The sequence below is a fragment of the Dryobates pubescens genome, chromosome 15, assembly GCF_014839835.1.
Source record: "Dryobates pubescens isolate bDryPub1 chromosome 15, bDryPub1.pri, whole genome shotgun sequence".
NCBI lineage: Eukaryota > Metazoa > Chordata > Aves > Piciformes > Picidae > Dryobates > Dryobates pubescens.
The window spans coordinates 15,472,314-15,497,658 of record NC_071626.1 but is presented as its reverse complement, the minus strand read 5'-3'; the positions used below and the strand labels follow the sequence as shown (position 1 = coordinate 15,497,658).

Sequence of the window (25,345 nt, the reverse complement as noted above, 5' to 3'; positions counted from 1 at the left end):
ATGGAAAGAAGTCCTTAATGGAATTCAAGAAACATTTCTTTCACATCAGAAAGCCACATATGAGTTGGTTGTTTTTTTGGGTTTAGGGGGAGTTTTATTTGCTTGCTGTTTTTGAAGAACTGTGCCATTTTACAAGCTTTTTTATTTGAAAGTTTGCACTTGAAAAACAAGAGAAGTCTGCTAGGTCAACAGGCACAATGTGAAGGGCAGGGTATGTTGTACTTACGTTTCACTGTCTGTCATGTCCAGTAATTCAGCTGGCCCTGCAAAAGATAGCCAGGTACATCATCTAGCATTTGTCTGCATGACTAGAATATTTAAACTACCAGAAGAAGACTCTTGGTGCAAATGTGTAAAAGAAGCCAGCCAAGCCCTCAAGTTACACAAATATGCCAAACTTCAAGGTAATATTTGTTTGTAAGCGCTCTTGCATTAGCAACATTTTGAATTCATAGTCACTGCTGGACTCTCAGCACCAGTGAGTAGCTGCCTTGAAATTATACTAGGAATGAATATTCATGGAGTTTATTTTCTCACTCTTCACCTTGCTCAATTAAATAGTTCACATAAGTACAGCGCATTGAAAATGTTAGTACACTGGAAACCCTGATATATTGCAACTTAAAATCTATTGTTAGTCCTAGAGGGAAAATGTCATTAGAAAGTTAAAATTAGCCAAAATTCTGTCCTGAATGACATCTCTGTGCTACTCCATTTAATAGTGTTATACAGAATGTAGATCAGGGTGGAATATTCCCAGCAGTCTTTATATTGATATGCAAATCCTGTACTCTACTGGTTAGCAATAATCAGGAAAGTAAGATTAAGAAAAAATGAAAAGATTTTTGTTAAGTTGGAAAAAATACTGCATCTATGCTAATGTTCTTTTGTCCTTGATATTCACTACAGGCAGATGTTTATTGCAGCAAATTCCATTGCTGAATTACAGTGAATTGGAAAGGCCAGGATCTGGATAGCATTTGAAACAAGAAAAAACTTTCCTTTGCAGTCTCTCACTGCTCTGGAGCACAGTGCCAGATGGTATGGGGCAGTTTGCAAGGGAAAGAGTGAAACTTTACAGGAATTTTCCTTCCTGTGTATGAATATTTCTCTTTAGCACACTTTGACTTTGAAATTCGAGAGTCCTTAAGAGCTTACAGCAAATCTCACCTGAAACTGAGGAATTTCACACTACTTGCTTACAAAGGCCTACACATAACCTCTACACTCCTTTCACTCCAAGAGCATGTCAGAATCGATCAGAGCAGCCTGTCTCTCCCACATTGCTTTTACAACATACACATGCAATATCACTGGGGCAGCTGGCAGCTCCTTCACTTCATCTTCTGTCATCATGAGAAAGGTGTGGTCAAAAAAGTCTTAGTCTTCAGGGCAGCTGGCATTGCATACTTATCATAACAGCTCTCTGAATTCATTAGACACTGTCAATTTCTAATGCACAACACCCTGAGTTTACCACTGCACATCCTCAACTCTGCACTTGGCATTAAGTGTTCACTCTTCCCTATCAAAAAGAAGCATCACCCAAGACCCCTGAACTCCCATAAGCATAAAGGAGGATACAGAGGGCTAAGCAGGGCCCCTTGTTGAGAAGAAAGATAATACCTGAGAAGCTAAAAACAAACAAAAGAACAAACCAAACAACAACAAAAAATACCAAAAAGCAAAACCACAACAAACAAGCAAGCAAAGTAACTAAAACCAACCAGCCAAACAAAACCCCCAAGTGATTTAAAAAATACTCTCTTCCAGGAGAAAATCATATTGTCTCAAAACCAGTCAATTCCCCATGGCTTTCTGCAATGCCTCATCCCAGTAACAGGTAAACAGGAAAGGCCTAGAGTGTGTAAGAAAAAACACTTCAAGTAAACTATTACTTCTGTTCACAGATGGGAGGTTCAATGAAGGTTGTGATGCCAAGGTGGAAAAGTGTGACTCTGCTGGCTGCACTGAGCATAGAGTTACACGCCCTGATGAATGAGAAAAAAAACCATTACAACATTAGGAGGAAGGATGGAGAGAAGTTACAGGAGTATGACCTGAGAGGAAGGAGAAGCTGGGGCAGGGTGGGTCTGGAGAGACAGGAAGCCAAGGATGAAGGAAAACTGATCTGGAGTAGGAAGAAATAACAAGGGTAGGACTGATGAATTTAGTGCTGAGGACTGAGCAGGCAGTCTGCAAGCGCACACCTGAGAAGATACCAGGTACACCCCTCCTGTGTGTAAAGGGTGGCCTCCTGGATACTGTCCCAGATAAAGCATTTCATAGAAGTGCCCCATCTCCATCCCAGTCACACATAAGGGCCAGATATTGGGGTTAATTGATTAGCAGCATAACGTGATACCAGGATTCATTTGTTGCATTCTTCTCTGGCCTACCTCTGAAGCTGGAATGTCCCAACTCACACACAGCCTGAGCTGTGCCCTTTACTACTTTATTTTATTTTCACTTGTGCTTCTCTTAAACCATCTCACGCCCTCCTCCTAATTCCCTTTCCCCTCTTTTTTGGACCTCATTTTTACATCAGTCTCCCTGGCGCTGCCAACCGACCATTCCAAATCCCCCTCTGCCCTGGGACAAAAGCTGCACAGATGTGGGAAGGGCTGGCACTGGGAAAGCTAACGGCACTGTCATCCTGACCCAGCAGGGAGGCAGCCGTTTTACTCTAGCACAAGAGACAGAGAAAGAAAAGGGGACCAAGGCGCAGAGAAAGAGAGGACAAAATAACTCAATAGAAATCCGGAAGGGAAATGCATGAGTGAGATTTCTATCAAGGAAAACAGCAGGGGAGGAAATAAAAACAAAAGATAGAAATGTGTGGAGAGGTGGAGGGAGGGGAAAAAAGAAAGAGAGAGAAAGAGAGAGAACGACTGGGGGGCTAAAGAATGGCAGGATGGGGACAGGGGGGTAGGGGTAGAAGTTCGCATGAAAGGAGCTGAAAAGCATGACGCACCGAGGGGAAGCCCAGCTGAGATCACTCTCTTTCCCTAACATGTCCGATAGACTGTCTGTGGAGAATTATTAACTTTTTTCCTTCTGTCCCCTTTCACTCCACTAAAGCCTCTCTTCAGTTTTCTCATGAGGCAAAGCCGCCTGAGCCGAGGATGGGAGGAGGGAAGGGAAGGAGACACTCAAAAGCAGCTGCCCTTTAGCTGAGCTCACGACAACATAAAAGAGAGACTAAATGACCATATTTCAGAGGCATTTCCAAAATATACAGCACCATGCAGTTTGAAAGGCCTCCAGCTCACAGCACACCCTGCCCTCTCCAATGGATGTGGTTACTGCTACCCACAGGAGATCCACAGCTATTAACTATTGCCAGTCCCTTGTCCTGTCAGTCCCTCAAAGAACTGGGGAAGATGGCTTTAAGCAGTAAAGGTGGACATCAGCAGCATTTGTGGGTCTTTATCTGTCAAACCCCTCTTCATTTAATTTGATGACGCTATCTGGGAGACAAAACTGGATTTGATTCCTTACCTTCAAAGAGGGAATATTTTAAATATGATTGTGATCTGTAAAGTCAGAACTATTTCAAGCCTTCCCCCAACTCCATATTCCCTGTTTTCACTGGATGTGAAGATGAATAGTGTCTGAATTTGACTGCTAGTGCCCTCTAGCTTAGAATTGCCATGATACCATTGAGGGTGATACTCTGGCTGTGGAATCGTGCTTTCCATCATAACTGTCTAGCAGCCATGTTGACCTAAAATTCCACATTAAAATAGACTATTTTATACCCCATATCTTTTAGGAAAACTAAGGCATTTTCTGCTTAGGTCCCTCACAAATGTTGACTACCCTAAAACACTCTGCACTCTAGACATATTAGCAAATATCAGGCAAACTCTCTCTCTTCCAGTGTTATTTTCCGATGACTATTCACATTTTCTCCCTGATATACATGTTTGTCATGGCAAAATTTGTCTTCCAAAAGCCTTCTTTGGAACTTCTGAATCTGGCCAGAATGTGCAAACCCAAATTCACTGATGGCTTTTCACTCTTGACCTTGCAGCACTAACAGTAATAAAAGCCACCCTCATTCTTACCAGAGCATGCTATGTAATGGAGCAAGGACATTGAGGTTCACACTTACAGAAATGTTCAGGGTGAGATGCTTTACTGACTGATAGTTCCACCAGAAGTTCCCATGCACTACAAACTCCTAAAGCGAATGAAAAAGGTAAAGCACAGGAAAGAATTAAAGTGCCCTAAATGAACAGAATTCAGTTGGTAGAGCATGGGACCCTTAATCTCAGGGTTGTGGGTTCAAGCCTGCAGTGAGCAGCAGTGTCCTTTATAGGTGGGTTGGATTAGTTGATAGATTGGACGAGATGATCTTGAAGGTCTCTTCCAACCTGGTTTATTCTGTTCTAATTCTTGTTTGTCTTTTGACCCACTAGAGAAGAGAAGGCAAAGAGAAGACATACCTCGGAATGTCTTGTGTAATGGTTCTAAACTATAAATAGTTCTGAACTGGACATATAAAGCCTCCAAGCCAAATTTGTTTCCAAATACAGATGATTAGTCAGGAGGTTGTTTTTATAATGGAGCTCCTTAAGCCCTCCCCAGTCCTGTTTGTGTTAAGCAAGTAAGCAGTTAATTCTTCTCTAATGTGTATGCATTAGGGTATGAGACAGTTGCTGATTGTAGCACTAAACAGATGTGTTTCTGATGCCTATGGAGTCTGGCCCTCAGTTTCAAGCTAAGTGTTCCTTAGCTCAGATGTTAAAAGGTGACTGTCCTCCCACAAGTAAAAGACTCATGATTTAGGAAGGCAATCTTGAACAACAGATAGGTCTGTGTATCTGCCCTTCCTGCTCAGGGGACACAGAGAAACTCTTCTGAAGGAACAGCAGCCAACACAACTGTTTCTGCAACAGCAAGCAGATGTTGTCCTGACACCTACTACATTGGTGTTTCAGCTGCTATTCCAGGCTTGTGATGGTAAACTGCTAAATCTCTGACAACACTGCACAGCAGTCTCCTCCTGTGACTCATCTCTGCTTTTTCTAATTTAAGAAGGGTTATTTTCCTCTCCTTAACATCTGAAATAATTCTGATGAGGATCACAAAATGATCTCCTGCATTGATGTCCCTTGCATGCTTGCAGAAAACATAAAGCCATCTCCAAAAGGATGGTCAATCATAGCATCACTACACCACTTTCTCTCCTTCATAATCTCAATGCTATTGGCTGGGGGAATTCCCCACCCCTGTACTGCATTTGATTCACCCCACTAGTTTCACACTTGTTAGTTAAAATTCCTGGTATGATGGGGTTTGTCTGCTTTTGTTGTTGATGTTTTTTTTAAAGACAGGCAGAAGATTTTTCCCTGCGTGATTAATAATAGGTTTTCTGTTCTGTATGCTGGAGGGTATTTTGCAGTGGAACTCTTATTAATATGAACTACTTCCAGCTGTGTATGGAAAGCAGACAAACTGCAGAGGAAGTATGGCTGGGCAGAGGTAATTGCTAGAGCGAAAGTAAGACTCATTTTTATCAAGGATGGGTATCAGCAGAAATTACAATCTAGATACAAGGAAAGCCTCAGATATTGGTAGTGTTGGATTGGATCTTGCACACTAATTAGATGTTGAGAAGATGCCAGATGTCAGCAAATGCAACAGAAAAACAAGGACATTATGATGATGATGATGATTCAGCAAGAGAGCTTGTTTGGGACTAAGAAGTGCCCAGAGTAGAAATTAGTTTCATTAATTGCTTGGTGGGAGAAGAGGCTCCTATTAGAGCATTGTCCCACGCACTCTCTGATCCCCAGAGAATGTTAAACAAACAATGCATTTGGAGAAGCCCAGAGGACATATGTCTGGAAAGCTACAAAAATTTCCTGCCATCCTTGGGGATAAAGGCTGTAGAGAGGAACTGAGCTGACATTTGCTCAACCTTCTGGTTTGTCTTTGTCTAACAGTCCATAATCCCTTACATTTTTCTATTCACTTTAAATATTCCCATGGAGTCCCTGCTCACATCCTTACCAGCTTAAATGATCTCATTTTAAACCTTCACCAAAGGAATGGTAACTGGGTCAGACTGTAAGTTGAGGTGTGTGTGTCTAAGAAAAATCCTGGAGAGGCAGCCATGACAGTGAGTTGGCAGAGGTCATGTGCCCTGTGAGAAGAGACCAGAGGCAGTAAGAAAATTGAATGAAATTATGTCCATCTACAGAATTCAGAGGCTCATATATGTACTGTGACTTTTGAGATAATTTGGAGAAGTCAGAAGGAGGTGGAGTTAGTACTGGTAAGGGTTGATACAACTGCTGAGAAAATTGGCCAATATTTGAATATAAGGTCAACTGCACTTAGCTGCCCATGTGTAGGCATTTATACATAAAAGAGCAATTCAGATCCCCTCAGTGAGATATCTGGAACACAGTTCAGTTGCCCACACAGGTATTTTGTGACATTCATATGCCTACTGGCAGGTCTTGGGATCCATTTGGAATGACAGAGATGGTTGCTTGGGTTCCAGCTGCTAGTTCAGTATGTCTCCTACAAGCTTTGCATGCTATCTTGTAGACCCATGGAGATGTCCTGGATGTCCAAATGCAAATGACGTTAGGTAGTTAATGTTTAGCTAAATGAATGAAGTGCACAGGTATCTGTCAGCTAAATTGCTTGCTGGACTGCAGTGACAGCTTTGACCAGAGGCACCTTTTAGCTAGTTGTGCAAGAGGTCTGCTGTTACTAAAGGTGCCCTCCTCACTTCTATTTGCCAATGAAAGAGGACAAGTCTTCTGTAGTACCTCTGCCATACATGCGCAAATGAACCAAATCATGGCTTTGTTGGCAGTACAGGAACTTAGACCCATAGATTACCTGGCACCTGTATGTAAACACCTAAACATAGGAGTCAAGCTTGAGCCAAAACCCAGCCCATTTAACACAAATGTTAAGAGATGAATTATTACCCTCTTCCTTTCTTATGACTTGTGCTTTTTCCTTCTGCATGTACAATTTTCAGTAACTTTCGAGCATAAACTAATATGCTGCTGATGGAATAACATAGCTGATTTTGACATCCAGAAATCAAAATAGCCATGGATGTTTTTAAGAAGGATTACAGAAGTTACATGAATGTTTAAAGGACTAGGAAAAAAAAATTCCTACAGTGCAGGAGGCTGGTCACTGTGACTTTAACTCTGCATGCAGAGCAATGACAATATTACTGTACTGCTCTCAGCAACCAAAGAAAAATATTACAGTAGTTCGACAGGCAGAAACTCACACACGTGACTGCCTCAAACGTGTGTACACACACAAATTGCTGCACAGCCTGCATAAGCATGCCTTCCATTTTGCTACTGATGAAGACAGGCTCTAAGAGTCACATCCTGACCAGTCTGAAACAAACCCAAGAAGCAGATGGAGCTCACAATATGGACAACTCCTTGCCCTTTCTCTCTGCGACTAAATGTGGCAACTTAGCAGATAGCAGGTAATGGTGGCGAGCTATCGCCCAGCACAGCAGGCACTACATGCATGTCTCCCCAGTGACTAACCCACCTTCCCAAGGGCCCTTGCAAAGCAGGAATAATGCTCTGCTCATCTTGGAAGAGTTGCCAAGGTTTAGTCAGTCTACAACCCACATCAAAAACTCTTCAGTAAAGAATAAAAGACAAGTCATTGCATAGGTGACTTGGTTCTGAATGGAATGGAAGGTCTGATATGCAGACTGGACCAGTTTCATAGACAAGTCTGCTGCCTCCCTGGAGCCTGGGTTAATGAGGTAAGGAGAAAGCTTCCTTCCCTAGTATGATCCTTCTCAGATTACTATCCATTGTTAATCTTTCAGGTAGGCAGTGATAAAGTAGAACTATGAAGTCCAAGGGCAATAAAGAGAGACTTCAAGACCTTGGGATGACTGGTTAAGATATCAGGAGCACAAGTAGTGTTCTCTGTCCCTCAAGTTGTGAGGAGTGATGACAAAATAAACAGGAAGAGCCAGTCAATCAATGCCTGGCTCCAAGCCTGGGGTAACAGGCAGAATTTTGGGTGGATTTACACCACAACAGGCTTGCTAGTAGGGCTCACCAAAAGAAATTAAACTGTTTTGGAAAGGTGAAGGGCACAAAACTGGGTTTGCTAGAAATAAGCCCAAGAGCTGCATGCCAATATTTGAAGGATGGTGTGCTAGTGAGGACTGTCAGTCTGCAGAGGTAGGGAAAGGAGATCCACATGGCAGCAAAGGTGCAAGTGCTGTTCATGAGTTAGTAACCATGGGTTCACCTGAGAACAGTTGTGTAGGAATTAAGACTTCTTCCTGAATAAAGGTGACAAGACCATTAGACCCCCTGAGGTGTATCTAATGCACACACCATTGGACACAAACAGGAGGAGATGGAAGCTGTTGCACGTCAGGAAAACTATGACACAGTGGCCATCACAGAAATGTGGTGGGATGTCTCACACTGTGGAAGTGCTGCAATCTATGGCTACAAACTCTTTGCTGGGTAAAAAAAAAAAGTTGGATGTCTGGGCCCAAAGAGTGATGGTGAGTGGATTTAAATCCAGCTGTCAGCCAGTCACTAGTGGTGTTCCCCAGGGCTCAGTTTTGGGGCCAGTTCTGTTTAATATCTTTATGAATGATCTGGATGAGGGAATTGAATTCACTCCCTGTAAGTTTACAGATGATGCTAAGCTGGGAAGGAGTGGTGATCTGCTCAAAGGTAGGAAGGATTTACAGAGGGATCTGAACAGGCTAGATCAGTGGACAGAGGTCAATTGTATGAGGTTTAACAAGGTCAAGTGTTGCATCTTGCAGTTTGGTCACAACCTTACACAATGCTACAGGCTTGGGAGAGAGCAACAGAACAGAGAAAGACATGGGGGACGTTAACTGACAGCTAGCAGAATATGAGCCAGCAACGTGCTCAGATGACCAAGAAGTCCAACAGCATCCTGGCCTGTATCAGGAACAGTGTGACAAGAAAGACCAGGAAAGTGATTGTGGCCCTGTACTCAGCACTGGTGAGGCCACATCTTGAGTACTGTGTTCAGTTTGGAGGCCCTCACGGCAAGAAATACATGGCGTTGCTGAAGCATGTCCAGAGAAGAGCAATAAAGCTGCTAAATGGTCTGGAGAAGAGGTCTTATGAGGAGCAGCTGAGGGAACTAGGGTTGGTTAGTCTAGAGAAAAAAAGGCTGAGGGAAGACCTCATAAGTCTCTACAACTGGCTGAGGGAGCTGGGATTGTTTAGCCTGGAGAAGAGGAGGCTCAGGGAAGACTTTATTGCTGTCTACAACTACCTGAAAGGAGGTTGTAGCCAGGAGGAGGTTGGTCTTTTCTCCCAGGCAACCAGCAACAGAACAAGAGGACACAGTCTCAAGCTGCACCAGGGGAAGTTTAGGCTCAAGGTGAGGAGAAAGTTCTTCACACAGAGAGTTGTTGGCCATTGGAATGGGCTGCCCAGGGAGGTGGTGGAGTCACCATCCCAGGAAGTGTTCAACAGGGGATTGGATGTGGCACTTGGTGCCATGGTCTAGTAGTCATGAGGTCTGTGGTGACAGGTTGGACTTGATGATCTTTGAGGTCTCTTCCAACCTTATTGATTCTATGATTCTACAACTACTTGAAAGGAGGCTGTAGTGAGATAGGTATTGGTATCTTCTCACTAGTGTCAAGTGATAGGATGAGAGGAAATGGCCAGAGGAGGTTTATATTGAATATTAGAAGAAAATTTTTCACTGAAAGAGTTATCAAAAACTGGAATAGGCTCCCCAGGGAGGTGGTGTAATCCCCCTGGAGGCATTAAATGATGCATAGATATGTTGCTAAGAGACATGGTTCATGGCTTAGCACCAGAGCTGGTGGAGTTAGATAATGGTTGTACTCCTAAAGACCTTTTCCAACCAAAATAATTCTATGATGCTACAAAAGATGAAAAGAGTAAAAAAAAAAAATATCCATAATCACAGCCAATAAATATAAGTTTAAAACAGAGATCATACATGTTATTGGGCTTGAATCTAACAGAGACATAGTATTGGAAGGTTGGAGATAAGCTAGGTGAATCCAGACTACAAATAATTGCAGATTCCTAGTGTGCTACTAAATACTGAAATAATATCAATGGTTGAATGGGCTCCCTGTCACTGTATAGGTTTTAATGAAGGATAAATTCTTTCTACAACATATGCCTTAGTTGAAAAACAAATCAGTTCAGGTGATTTCTATGCCAGAGGTTCTAATGTGAACATCACACATTACTTCTTCATAGCCCCCACAGCTGATGTAGCTGTGAAAACATCCATCTTCCTCAAAAGCCAGCTTTATTTTTGTTTCCACGCTTTCCCTTATCTGAAGCCATCATTTACATTGCTAGCCTCCTGCTCACATATGCTGCAGGTGGAGATTTTGCTGACAGTGACCGCAGATGAGTGAGGGCACTTCCAGCCACATCGCGTGGTTTTACCTGGCTGGAGTACAGCTCCCTGTGACTTCAACCACTGTGACTCACCATGCTCCAGGATGTATTTCACGATCTCGCCTTGACCAGTCTTGGCAGCATGGTGCAACAAGGAGCAGTGATCAGGTCCTTGGATTAACAGATTGGCTCCTTTTTTACAGCATTCTATGAACTGGAAAAAAAAAACCAACAACACAAAAACCACCACACAGAAGGATAAGATGGAAGGAGCAGAAAAAACAAATATACAGGTAAATTTTTATTAACTGATTTTGATAGGAGGTCATAAAATGGAGTATAAAAATGGAGTAAAAAGAAATAAAATATTACTTTAAAGTCAGCTTTGGGGCTCCAATGAAAAATAAAATATCTGAGTGTAGAAGAACAGGCAGTTACATGACTTAAGAGGAGCAATTTGTATTCTCTAAACAATGAGACATTACTACTCTACTGGTGATGAATTAGTGCCTGATAATAATGTTTGCAAACCACTTCTGGTGAAGATGTTGGGATATTTTTAAACATATGTATTTGATAGAAAATTCTGTCTTCCCTACTGAAAAATCCAGTTTTTCATCAGGATGGGAAACAAACACTTTCTTACTATACCAGAAAACTCCAACTCAAAACATCTGCAGGGATGTGGGGTTCAGCTGCTCCAGATCTCCCTTCTCACTTTCTGCCCTCTACTCATGGCTGGTGGTAGGGGACGCACTACATGGGGTATTAACAGGCAGAAAACAGCATCTGTCCAGATCTCAGAAATGCTGCAAACTCAGGGAGAAGGGAGGGTTGCAGCTCAGGTCACTACAGAAAAGGGGGAGAGGATTGTAGCAGTGGGGCATTGTTTATGATGCAGTATATCTGAAGAAGGGCAAGAAGTTTCCCACTCAAAGCAAGGCTGGGCAAAAAGTTCTCAAGATGTGGAAAGGAGACAATATTTTTATGACTGCTGGTTGAAGGACAGCTCCCTTGATGTTGCAGCCACAAGCACAGGGACGGAGACATAGATGGGGCACCTGCAAGCGAAGATTTAGCCTAACAGTACTGTCATTTTTACAAATGGCTCCAAGCTGGCTTCTTGCAGATAAAATTGCAATCATTAATCACAGTCCTCATCCAAATGCGAGGACATGTTTTCAAATACTGCCTTGGCTTCTGAAATATGTAGCCTGAATAACTGTCAGATATGGAACTTCAGACTTTGGGCACAAAACATTCTGGCATGGCTGCCTTTTCCTCCTAATAACTAAGAATACCAAAACACTCCATGTTTTGAGACAGACAACAAAATAAGCTGAGATTCATTCTACCCGCTCTGGTGGTTGCCCAGGTAGAAGTCAAAACGTCTCTAGCAACTCTAAGGGCCTTGGCCACCAACCTCACTGCCACGAAATATCATTTACTGTGTAAAGTTGCATCAGAAGTACCCTGCTGTTCAATTGCATTTGCCAGTAGAGTAATTTTGTGTTAGTAACTGAGACATTACTTGGCACAGTGCTCTATGAATCCTGGGCTGAAAGGATCCTATTCACTTGAATTTCACATCTCACCTGACTGATGTTTTCCCTTAAGATTCAGGATTTCCTGGAAAGGCTGTGAAATGGCACTTGCCAGCCCTCCCTACAGCAGTCTGTTTCTGTTTTGAGCAGAGGTGTGATAAAATTTACAGCATATCAAACCTGTGAAAAGCTGTGAGAAGGTGGACACTCAGTGCTCTGTACTTACCTTCAGCAGATCACCAGCTATGACTGCCTGTAAAAGTGCTGCAAAAGACAAACAGAAAGCTAATGTTAGGCAGGAAGCATTAAGCATTTAGCTTCACAGCTGAGAACGTAGATCACAGTGATGTGCAGCACTGATAACTCAATCCACTTGCATTCTCCTACATTATCAGAGAATCCCAGGAACATTCAGGTTGGAAAAGACTCTCAGGATCACCAAGCCCAACCAATAACCCTACTCTACAGGGTTCACCCCTAAACCATATCCTCATGCACCACATCCAAACAACCTTTAAACACAACCGGGGTTGGCGACTCAGCCACCTCCCTGGGCAGCTTACTCCAATGCCTGACTACTCTTTCCATGGAACATTTTTTCCTAATATCCAGTCTAAACCTACCCAGTCACAGCTTGAGGGCATTCCCTCTTGTTCTTTCACTAACTACCTGGGAGAAGAGACCAGCACCAGCCTCTCTACAATGTCCTTTCAGGTCATTGAGAGAGTAGAGAGCAATGAGATCTCCCTTCAGCCTCCTCTTTCTCAAACTAAGCAGCCCCAGCTCCTTCAGTTGCTTTTCATAAGATTTATTCTCCAGGCTCTTCACAGCTTCATTGCCCTCCTCTGCATTCACTCCAGCATCTCCACATCTCTCTTGTATTGAGGTGCCCAAAACTGGATACAATACTCAAGCTGTGGCCTCACCAGATCTGAGTACAAGGGGACAATCACCTCCCTACTCCTGCTGGACACAGCATTTCTATTACAAGCCAGGATGCCATTAGCTTTCTTGGCCACCTGGGCACACTGCTTGCTCATATTCAGTTGCTTGTCAGTTAGAACCCCCAGGTCCCTTTCTGCCAGACAGCTTTCCAGCCACACTTCCCCAGGCCTGTAGCATTGCTTTGGGGTGGTTGTCACCCAAGTGCAGGAGCTGGCATTTGACCTTGTTGAAGCTCATCCTGTTAACTTTGGCCCATTGATCCAAGTCCCTCTGTAAAGCCTCCCTACCCTCATGAAGATCAACACTCCCACCTAATTTGGTGTCTTCTGCAAACTTACCTGTGACACACTCTATGCCTTCATCAAGATCATCAATAAAGATGTTAAACAGAAGTGGTCCCAACACTGAGCCCTGGGGAACAGCACTTATGACCACCTGCCAGCTGAACTTGACGCCATTGACCACCATTCTGTCCATAATTTGCACAAAAGTTGTAGGGACATCAGCCCAGAGCTTCCAAAGCTGCCCTGGAACTGCATGCTACTATCTGAATTATTGCCTTGAGACACTTCAGGGGCCTTTTAACAGTGTCTACGTGTGGGTCCTAGTCTCTGGAAATATCAGTATCAAATACAAAGAACTAAAAGCATCTTCAGACATCTCAGACTGTTGCTCTTCAGTCTCAAATGCACTGAGAGTCTCAAGATGCAGATGCTTAGGTGGCAAAATAGAAACTTCTTAATAATTATTTTCACTACAAAAACATGACAGCGGGCAGCAAGTGCTCTAGGGTTGGCAGGCAGGGTCGAAGAAAGCAGGAGGCAGTCCCCGCCCTTATACCTTTTGTAATTTAAACAGATGCAGAAAGAAAGAGAGACAAAGAGAAGCAAAGCAAACAAAAGATCACAGCAAGGCAGGTAGAGCTGTGCACAGGGCTGAAGGCTGCTCGCTATTTGCTACTGTGCCTCATGCCTGTTAAAAAGTAGGAGGGCAAAAGCCTGGGATAGTACTGTTTTATGGATAGGCTTAATTCAGCTAGAAACATCATTGTGGCAAGTACCAACAAACATGACAATGTGTTACAAATCTACTGCTATGTATCTATTTCCTTCATTTTTCCTCCTCTTCCCTGGTATGACATATAGGGTAAAAGGTAATTATGAATAATCTTTCTGAGAAAACACTTATTTGGTTTGCATCTTAGAAAGTATTAAACATCTGCCTCAGTTCATACTCTTTCAAGAGTGCTTAAATCCATTTCTACCTTCTAGTCTAGGCAGTGCAATCAAAGAAAGCATTCACTCAAGTACCATCCTTGATAAAGTTGCCAAAAGCTCACACAGGGAGGAACAAGGGGGAAAGAAAACCATAGCATGGCTTTGCCTCTGAAAAATAGCACACAGGAACTGCAGTGTGAATTCCATGAGGACCTTGTTAGAGCTTCAGAAATGACAACACACTGGAGAACAGGAAGGGCATTCACAGACTACTCAACAAGTGTTGGTTCCTTTGAAAACACCTGGGGCTGTGCATGGCTTTCTGATCTCATCAGTGCCTTGTGCCCTGGCCATGCAGCAGCAGGAAAAACAAAAATCTAGTCCAGCTAACTTCTGACTTGGAAAACCAGTAGCATCAATTCTTGTAACACTGGATTTAGGGCAGTTTAATGGTGAGCATAAGTTAAACCAAGTCTTGCAAATGCCCCTGGCATCTGTGGAAGCAAGGGCACACAGATTTAAGGAATGAATAAGGAGGAGGGGGGAAAGTGTATATCTTCTAATTTTAATTCTTAATGTCATTCATTTTACCTTTTCCCTCCTTTATTGCTTGTCTAGTATGACTGCCACAATCATTCTGTGGGCTACTGCACTTGGACTTCTATAAATATTTTGCTCTCCTCACACACATGAAAATCAAACAAAGAGGTGGCACTAGTTTTTCATTTCCTTCTGCATCCATTTTAAGACATGGTTACTTCCTAAGAGGCAGAAATGTATTTTCTTATGGAAATGATGCTTAAGATTATAGTTCAGAAAAGCCAGGAGAGAGATATAGAAAATGATGAAGTGAAAAGAAATGTCTGGCAAGCCATGAGGAATCCTCTGCACTGAGTATCTGTAACAAGAGTTGGTCTGGTGATAAGGCTATTAGGATAAATAAACTCTAAAACACATTCAGCATAATTAGAGCAACCTTTTCCTCTTTTTCCTAAGCCTCCAATCCAGCAAAGCATTTAGGCAGGTGCTTGGCTTTGAGATAATTGTATCCTTTTCACCAAGTCTACCTGCACACTTAACATTAAGGGCTTTGCTAGAGTAGAACCTATTGCATAAATGAATACATTACAGATCAACAAAACCAGCTGGCATAACAAGCAGATTAGACTAGAGTAAAATAATTCCATTCTATAAGCCAGGATGCTGAAAGACCATGAAGCTGTTGAACCAGATGTAGAGAAAGGTTCTTTAGAAGAGGGTACACATTTCCCTAAGTATATGAATATTGATAAGCACACTAACCCCATAAACTCAAACAGGACATGCTGGCCATATTGAGGAGGAGGGTGAAGATGGCAAAAATCACCTGGTTGATAAAGAGGGGGTAAAACAAGCAAGCAGATGGCACTGACAAGAGGGAGCAGACTGAGAAATTGAACCAAAATGTTGTCAACAATGCCAGGCTAGTTGAAAATTAAAAACATTCAAGTGAGAATAGTTTTATTTCTTCTGAGCAACACTGCACCGCTGATGTAATATATAACATGAATTATGCAGTTGTTATATCATAAAATACCTCCAGGTCTTAAAGATGCCTCAAAAATTACTTGCTTTAATAAATATTTAAATCAAGTCATTATTTTCTCAGCTTCTCCTAAGACAAGCATTTGTCATGACTAATAAAAATGTTTTATTACTTTTTTCATTTATTGAGCAAGCAGATTTATTGTTGATGAAAGGTGACAGCTTGACAAGACTGTGTTCTGTCCATATAATGAAGAAGCACTCAGTCTGCTGCAGTGATAGACTCCAAAGGCTGTCTTCTCTGTGAAGCTCAACCTTCTCTATCAGCCCACCTCTGCAGACAGTGTGCTCTATCCCTGCTGAAACTGCCAGCAAACATGTCCTGCCCTGCAGGAAAACTTCCTTCTCATCCTAAAGATGCTAATCAGCATACATCAAGGACATACTCAGGGTTCAGCGCTGGGCTACTATCATACTATAATTTTTGCTAGTAAAACACTTTCAGAGAGAACATGGAGAAAAAACTTCTTAAAAACCCTTGTAGGTAACTTCTCAGAATCACAAGGTTCTTTGTTTAAAGTAGGTTGACATGAAAAATATTTATTAAGTTAGTAAAATAATCATTGGTGAGTCAGTGAGAGGAGTTAGTTTTCGCCAGAAGGAATCTGCAGTCTGTCAGTGGCATAGGACTAATGTCTCCTTTTACATGAGTACAAGTTATTCATAAACCATAAACCTCTCCCAGATTTTACCAGTTGGATTGCACATCTGGTCCAACCATTTCCACACAATATTTGCATCAGCTACTGTTACACAAACTATACTACAGTGAATATTGACTAAAAATGTACGGCTATTTTGAAGTTTTCACCATCTCCAGGCAACTCTTTAGTGGGAGGGAGGGATCTAAGTATTGCCACTGAAGGGAGAAGACTTTTTTAAGCTGTGTTTTAAAGTACCACAGAAAGTTGTCACATCCATCATTAACACGCAGCCAGTTTGAGATCTACAAATGATACATGGTGTGATGTCAAAGTATTACTGCAATTATACTCTTACCATGGGTTTAAAAAATGCCAGGCTAACAATGCATCTGATCACTGTATGAAAGCTTTTAAGCATATGGGAAATTCTGGCAGAATTCTACTAACATAACTCCAACAGAATTAAGGTTCATAAAATCTGTAGCTCTTGCAAAAGACCCAGTAAGACAGCTAATGATCTGAAGTGATCAGGACCTTGTAGAAACTTAATTTCTTGGGCAGTGCTTACAAGTGTCCATCCCTTTCTAAGAAACAGCTCACACATCAATTCAGCACTTGGAATCAATATGCCATCCACATTTCTGTGTTGGATGGTTCTTACTGGTTCAGAGGCAGCTAATACAAAATATTAGAGTTTTGCTGTGGGGGCCCCAGAATTTGAACTTCAGTATCCACTACCATGTCCTGCTGGATATGGTCAGAGGAACTGTTAAGGAACATCTCTTGAAATACTGCTTCACTCATTTTGCTGAGCTGATAATAAAGAAAAAGTTGTACCAGAAGGTGACATCAAATTTCATATGAGTTATTAAACTTTATTTGGCCGATCATTATCTTCCAGAACACTTATGGCTCTTTATTGCTGTTCCAGACAGTGAAATTCATGGTCAGAAATTTAAAGTAGTTACTTTTTTTACTCACTGAAAAGTTAAAAGCTGACCCAAACTAGAAGAGTGCTTTTATACCACTGGAGTCTTCTGAGCCATTAAAGATCAGCATTAAAGAAATTGTAAGAAAACAAGCCCTCCTTCTTAATTTCCCACTAGTTTTTAGAAATCAATAATAACTTCTATTTCAAACACTCAAAATGATGGCACTATATTACCATACAGAAATACATGCTTTTTAAGCAAGAGTTTACTAGATTGTCTAAAGCTATTGCAAGCAAAGATCAGATCTTACCAAGAAATGTACAAAACTGAATTTTTCTACTCTAGCCTTGATCTTCAACCTTGGACTGCAGATGAAAGAGGTAAGGGGACCATGGAAGATTAGTTTGTGAACTATTTCCCTTCCAAGATGGCTATGAAAACAACCATCTAAGATGCACAGCAGCTAATACCTTTGACATTTCTGAAGGGTCTGCCAGCCCTATAGAAATATTTTAGAGATCCATAGTGAAGAAAGGTTGCAAATCTCTGCATTTGAGCTTTTACAAACACTTTACCTCCTCTCAATATTTAATCTGCTTTTAAAGTTACAGGGGGAAAAAAAACCCCACACTTTAAAATATCTATGCCAAACAGTCTACATAACTGAGAAATTAACTTACAAAATTAGAATAGAATAGAATAGAATAGAATAGAATAGAATAGAATAGAAGAATAAACCAGGTTGGAAGAGACCTTCAAGATCATTGAGTCCAACCTGTCTCCCAACACTATCTAATCAAATAAACTGTGGCACCAAGCACCCCATCAACTCTCTTCCTAAACACCTCCAATGATGGTGACTCCATCACCTCCCCGGGCAGCACATTCCAGTGGGCAATCCCTTTATCTATGAAGAATTTCTTCCTAACATCCAGTCTAAACCTTCCCTGGCACAGCTTGAGACTGTGTCCTCTTGTTCTGGTGCTGCTTGCCTGGGAGAAGAGACCAACCCTGGCCTGGCTACAACCTCCCTTCAGGTAGTTGTAGACAGCAATAAGGTCTCCCCTGATCCTCCTCTTCTCCAGGCTAAGCAACCCCAGCTCCCTCAGCCTCTCCTCATAGGGCTTGTGTTCCAAACCCCTCACCAACTTTGTTGCCCTTCTCTGGACACATTCCAGCAAGTCAACATTAATAACAGTTAGTTGAAATGACAGTGAGCTCACAGGTCTTTGATCTACAGACAATCTCAAGTCACACCAAGGCTGATGATGCTTAAATATTTCTTTTTGAAGCTAAGCTGAGTTGAAGGAGCAATTAAATGTTTCTTCATTTATTTAATACACCTGCACATACTGGAAATAACTACTGAAAACAAGTAAATGGGATCTAAGCCTTGTGGCTTAAGAGGACTGGAAAAAAACCCATAAATCATAGAATCAACAAGGTTAGCAAAGACCTCAAAGATCATCAAGTCCAACCTGTCACCCAGGACTTCATGCCTACTAGACCATGGCACCAAGTGCCACGTCCAATCCCCTCTTGAAATAAATGGCTAAATCTTTGTGTGGGTATAAGATAGGCAAAAGTCTGGCAAAAGTAAAAGCAGCAAAAGCAAAACATCCACTGTGCAGACTTGCTTGAATGTCTGTGCAATAAAATCACTACTGTGCTCACCAAAACAGTACTTTATATCAAGCATCTGTCTGACATTTAGAACCAAATTTTCCTCCTGATAGAACTGGACAAAGGTCACTGAATACAAGTTAACAAGTTGGACCAAAAATGCTGCACAAGGGACACTCAACCACTTTGGAGTTTGTTTCTATAAGAGTGCACAACTTTTGCCAAAATATCGACACAAACATTTGCTCCTATCACAACTAAGAGGACTCAATTTTTCCTTACAGTTGTGCACAGGAAAAGCAGCGTTCAGGGGGAAAAACAAAACAAAACAAAACAAAACAAAACAAAGCCACCACACAAAGTCAATTTTCATCAGAATACTCTGTAAATACAGCCCATGTACTGATGGGGAATTTGCCTGATCACAAAGCTTAGTAGTGCTGTTTGATGAGGGTATATCTCTGTCAGGTGTTAATCTCCATCTTTTCTTTTTTATGCTGATTTTTACCTCCATGGTGAACTAAAGCTGACATATAGTAAAATAAGGGGGGGGAATAATGTTGCACTGAACAGGAGAATATTTTTGCATGGTTTTTTTTTAACTTTGGTGCTGAGCAATCAAAATAGAACATCTTCAGTGACAAAATATGCAACAGACCAGGAGAATCAGTCTCACATTTCAGTACTCAAGAAAGACTGCATTATACATAAACAAGGGGCATTTTGACAGGGAATGTGATTGTCTGTAAGCCTGAAGAGACATCAACATATAAATGTTATTGAAGCTTTAACAGAAAAAAAAAAAAAAAAAAAAGGGGGGGGGTGGGGGTGAAAGAAAGAAAAGCAAAAGTCTCTCACTAGCCATTTCAGAAACGCTAGCCCTATATGTCAGCAACATCTCTTTCAATCTAACATCAGCCATAAGAAAGATGATGCTGGTTGTCTACATCTGAAGCAGCTCTCTGCATAAGAATGGGGAAGGTTCCTGGATTTCCCAGAGGAGTTCTGCTTCAGCCTAAAGACTTCATAAAAACCATGATGGAAATATTACAGCACCAAGATAAACACTTAGAGGCTTCTTGCCTAAAAAATAGTATTTCTTGTGCTGGCTAATGCAAAAACTCATTGATTTTTAAATTGTTTTCCATATTGTGTCTGTTTGCTGCCACCATTTACTGTCCTAAAGAAACACCTGGTGAACAAGATTTCTCCACAGGATTTCAGCTTTGGGAGCCTTCTGAGGGAATCTGAGAGCAATGGTACTAGTCTAGGTAGCTCACAGCAGCAGTGCTGTGAGGCACTACTTCCATGAAAGAAAACCAAATGAAGAGCCTGAGAGCTCAAAATGCTCCCAGGAGATAAAGAAAACCAATAGTGTGGCAACCCGCTGTGACTGAAAGCTCAAAAGCACATCAGCTGAACAGCAGCTAGACACAGATGTCTGATGACTATTCAGCAAGGGGAATATTATGAAGGCCTTCACACAGCATCTGAAACTAATCCATCTGTACAGGAAAACCTGTGCACGAGCACACACATTCTGCTGTGGTTTGAAAGCCTTTTGAAGCATCCTGGGCCCCTGCATAAATTATACCTCAATAGCATCTATTTCTAGGATTGCACAGAGGTAGAAAACCCTTTTAAACATTTGTGGGCTATCTTTAGCTACAAAAGCACCACATTCTGTGTGGATTCAGAAGAGAGAACTGACACAGTTTTGACTGCCTCTATTTGCCTAACTTGAGAATAAGACAAAAACTTTAACAGGCAAGAAATGGTCCCTTTACTCAAGTGACTATAAATATGCACTACATTTTTTTTTTTTTAAGAATTTTAGATTCAAACAATCCACAGCATCATACCAGGCTTGCTGGAGGGAAAGTAAGTTTAAATTCTTACTTCCACAGAAGTCCCTTCATGCATTTCTGGAAGGAAAAAGAAGCTTTCAAGCAGATGTAAATTACACCCAACCTGCCTTTAAGGCCTTTCACTGTCAGACTAGCTTAAAGGTACTATGATGCCAATTAGTGTCCACCCTGAATTGTTTATGTGGCACTGGTTCTGAGCTGAGAGTGCAGCTGATAGTTAAGAGTGGAAGCATTCAGAGAATGATGCCAAACTTTTCCTGCAAGATCATTTAACTTAGATTTATAAAAAGAAGGGATGACTGTGAAGAAAAATTACTTCCTTTGTAAATAGTCCAAAACCCCAAACACTAGCAGACAAACTAAATACCACCTGGCAGATACCGTCAGTTTTTTTCTTTCCCTTTGCCCTCCACTGTTTTCAGTTTTAAGCCAAGACATGAACAATTAATGTCATTTTCAGGAGCAATGTGGTGGAGGAAAACGTTTCCAGTCAACCAAGAACACAGGACAGGGAAGACTTTGGCTGACTAATGCCACCACTTTATCGGTAGTGTGACATTACTTTGGCAGAAGGAGAACTGCAGGTAAAATAATTAAGCAATGATTTATTTTTTTATTTTAAAATGAAAAGGGATAGCAGATAAAGGAACACTGTGGGCCTCCCTGTGCCCTGGCTTGGTAGACCTATCACAGGCATTCCTAACACACTCCCTTCACATTTGCTGGAATGTGGCCAGAGAAGGGCAACAAAGTTGGTGAGTGGTTTGGAACACAAGCCCTATGAGGAGAGACTGAGGGAGCTGGGGTTGTTTAGCCTGGAGAAGAGGAGACTCAGGGGAGACCTTATTGCTCTCTACAACTACCTGAAGGGAGGTTGTAGCCAGGCAGATGTTGGTCTCTTCTCCCAGGCAGCCAGCACCAGAACAAGAGGACACAGTCTCAAGCTGTGCCAGGGGAGGTTTAGGCTAGATGTTAGGAAGAAGTTCTATACAGAGAGAGTGATTGCCCATTGGAATGGGCTGCCCGAGGAGTTGGTGGAGTCACCATCATTGGAGGTGTTCAGGAGGAGACTTGATGGGGTGCTTGGTGCCATGGTTTAGTTGATTAGGTGTGTTGGATTGGTTGATAGGTTGGACGCGATGATCTTGAAGGTCTCTTCCAACCTGGTCTGGTCTGGTCTATTCTATTCTATTCTATTTTTGCTGCTTCAAGACTGGCTGCAGGGCTTTTCCCTGGCAGTATCTAAGTAACAATTCCTCAGCAAGCTAGGGATTCACAGTTGAACTATAATCTGAAAGTCAGCTAAAGCATTTATTTGCTTATTTGAGTCTTCAGTGGCTGGAGTAAATTGTTTTCTTGGTTTATTTTAACAAGTTGCTGCTCTTACCTGACCAGCTTGAATCAGAAACAAAAATTTTTAAAAGAGTTTTTAAAAAAGAGGAGCAAAGCAGATTATGTAAGGTTGCCTGTTTGAAAATAGGTGTCCTGATCCAGACAATTCATTCCTTACTCCTACTCCTCCTAAGGTGAAAGAGAGAATGGCAGTGGCCACCTGGAAAGAAACACTTCCCATTTGCCTTGATTTGTCATTCAAAATGGTCACATCTGCCAGATCCTCCCTCCCAGTCTACTGACTCCCCTGTCCTACTGAAATACCACGAGAGGTTGGGTGTAGGCATCTTTTAAAGCTTTTAGGCAGAAAGGACCCCCCTCAGAAGTGCTAAGACAGTATGCTTTCTTTTGCTACAGGTACCATGAGTCTGGATTGATAACAGCCTCTGCTGAGCTGAGTAGTACATGAACAAACACAGAGCAGATCCCCGGGCAACTGTTGGCTCAGTTGGTCACAGACACTTTTGAAACACTATCCAGGAGGGCTTTCTTTCCAAAGTGGCTAATTAATCAAAATAAATACCTGCAGTCAAGAACAACCCTCCCTACTCTCTTTGATTTGCATTCCAAGATATCTCAATTTGTTGCTAGGTAAACAGCTGCAACATCACCCTGAAGAATACAGCTTCTCAGCTGGAGCTGCATGAAACCACGACTCCCTCGTTTGAAAGAATCTGGTGTACAAAATAGTGGTGGCTTTTTAATTCTGCCATCACTGAGATGCTTTGGTTCGTCTGTAATGCTCTGGTCATCCTTTTATTCATGATGGCAGGAGGCTATAAAAACTTGCAGGGAGTACATCCCCTTGCAGACTATGACTAGCAAAACTAGTGGGCAGTGGATACAGAAAGTAGAAAGAAGTTTGTTACAGCAAAGTCCATGCTCCCACTGGCTGTCAGGGAAAACAGGAAATACCATATATTGGAGGTCCCAGGAAGTGTTCTCAGCTATTTTGCTCTTTTGTGGGGCTCCTACAGCCATCCTCCTCCCTCACATGGGTTCAGACTTCCTCTCTTTAAATGGAGCAGACAACATTGGAGCAAACACCATAATGACAGGACATTTTGCCTCCAAGACAGGAGCAGGTACTGTATAGCAAAGCATTTTGCTGTACAGGATGGAGCTGCCACTGGTTTCCACACTTCATCACTTCTTTCCCTATAATTCATACAGCAGCTCTTTCCATCCAGGAGGACTTTTAGAGACAGAATTATATTTCTTGCCCCAAGCTTCCAGTTTAAACCTGGACCAAGCAGCTTCTGTGGAAAACTTATAAAGAGGTAAATTTGAAGGTTACCATTACAAACCCATACTCCTCGCTCTACATAAATTACTTCTAAGAGTAGGATATCCAGACTGGGTGACTCTACATATCATTATGGAACCATAATCTGCCAGAATCTGAAAGACCATTGAGAGCTAGCTGCTGTTTGTCTTTCCAAGCAGAAAAATCATCTCTCATTTTTATATTTTATATAATACAGTGACATTGTAAGGACCAACTGTCTCCAAAATTTCTTCTTTTAATGTATTTGTCTCTTAATTTCTTAGTCATGCCCACTTCTCTTAAGAATTTGGAATCTATGGCAGGCTAAAAATCCACCCAAGCCTACAGACCCTGGTTAAACCATAGCAAAGCTTGCTAGAAATTGTTATGATGCAGCAAAGGAAAAAGCACCTCTGCTAGAAACAAACAAGGCAGAAAGTCTAGTTTCGTGCTTTTACAGAGAAACAGGAAGAGCAAGAGATGAATGTTTGGAACCACCTGTTTCCAGATCAGAATGAGTAGTTCCATGTTTGACAATGTTCCTCTGTTTGAAATTAGGCAAACAAATACTGAGCTACATCAGCTCCAAGCAGCCATTAGATAAGTAACATGTCAATGTCCTCACACTGTTAAAAGCACCACTCAAGAGTTTGCTGATATCTTTTTTCAGGAGACTGAAATGGAACTCATTGGATACTTTAAAAGAGTATTTCCCTCAGTTGCTCAGGTGATGATGAACAGCCAAATCAGTCACACAGGGTAATTAAAGAACTGTAAGGAAAACCCAGATGTATAAAGCTAGACCAAAGGTAATGTAAAATATGAGATTACCCCATGAATTAGCATTGGGGAAATTGTAGTCAGATTTCCATAGGCTGCCTGTGATTAAGAGTAGGCAGGGCATGATCTAGCTTAGACACAATGTACAGTGCAGTACTGAAAGGTACTGGTGGAAGCAGGGTTTTGTAAACCTCAACTATTCACCTAATGATAATAAGGCAACCCGTGTACTGGCCAGACAGTGTGTTAGAATCCTGAATTCCCATCAGAGTACCATACCTGTATGGTACCCGTGGATATCATTTCCTTCAATAACCTCCAACAGCTTCAGATCTCCTGAGCATAAGACTGGGATTTTTATAGGGTGAAAATACAGCAGGTGGTACCATTTGCTAACAGGGGAGTTGTCTGTCCCCTCCCTCATGACATCCATCAGACATTCTGTGGCCCTGTCATTTGCCCAGTCTTGACTTTCAGTCAACAGCCAAAGACAGACCATTGTCCTCCAAGGCTGCAGGGCATAACACTACACCAGGGCCTACATGACCAAATAGGTAGCCCTTCCACTGTGTTCTTCACAGCCATCACTCTAATTCCCCATCTACACAGCTATGCTTTGGTATTTGCTATTTGCATAGCTTGTAATTTTTATCAGGATGTTAGAGAATTTAAATGTTAGGGGGGTTGTCTGCTATTTTGTGGTTTAGTATTTTGGATTTTTGTTTGCTTTGTTTAGGGTTGTTTGCCCTTTTTTGGTTTGGGTGGGTTGTTGTTTTTTTGGGGGGAGGGGGTCTTTGTTCGTTTGTTTTGTTTTGTGTGTGTGGTTTGGGTTGTTTGTTTGTTTTAAAACTGGAAATAAAAGGGAAGAAAAAGATGGATTCTATACTAGTTCTGCATTTCCTAACTACCTGTACCAAGAATAAAGACACAAACCGAAAATCTTTGAGAGGCTTGGGTCTTTTGAAGTGTGAGGGTTTTTTAGCAGTTCTGTTTTCCTTGTTGTGCCAGTTAAAATGGCTCTGTTTTGTAACTGATAAAGGTGCTTTTAACACGTGTCCACAGCAAGAGGCATTGTGTCCTGTTACAATTGTTCAATAGATGCCCAATGCAGACAGATGGTACTTTATCCTCACCCTC

At 41.9% G+C, this 25,345-nt stretch overlaps 1 protein-coding gene across 6 annotated transcripts in view; it reads right to left on the bottom strand.

The window, feature by feature from the left end:
* The window catches only part of DGKI (diacylglycerol kinase iota), a 206,907-nt gene that overhangs the window by 5,197 nt on the left and 176,365 nt on the right, over positions 1–25,345 (bottom strand). For all 6 annotated transcript variants that reach the window (XM_054168160.1, XM_054168161.1, XM_054168162.1 and 3 more), the window contains 3 exons: positions 12,183–12,220; positions 10,506–10,626; positions 227–263 (listed from right to left, as the gene is read on the bottom strand). In XM_054168160.1, coding sequence (XP_054024135.1) covers positions 227–263; positions 10,506–10,626; positions 12,183–12,220 — 196 coding nt within the window. The remainder of the gene's footprint in view (positions 1–226; positions 264–10,505; positions 10,627–12,182; positions 12,221–25,345) is intronic.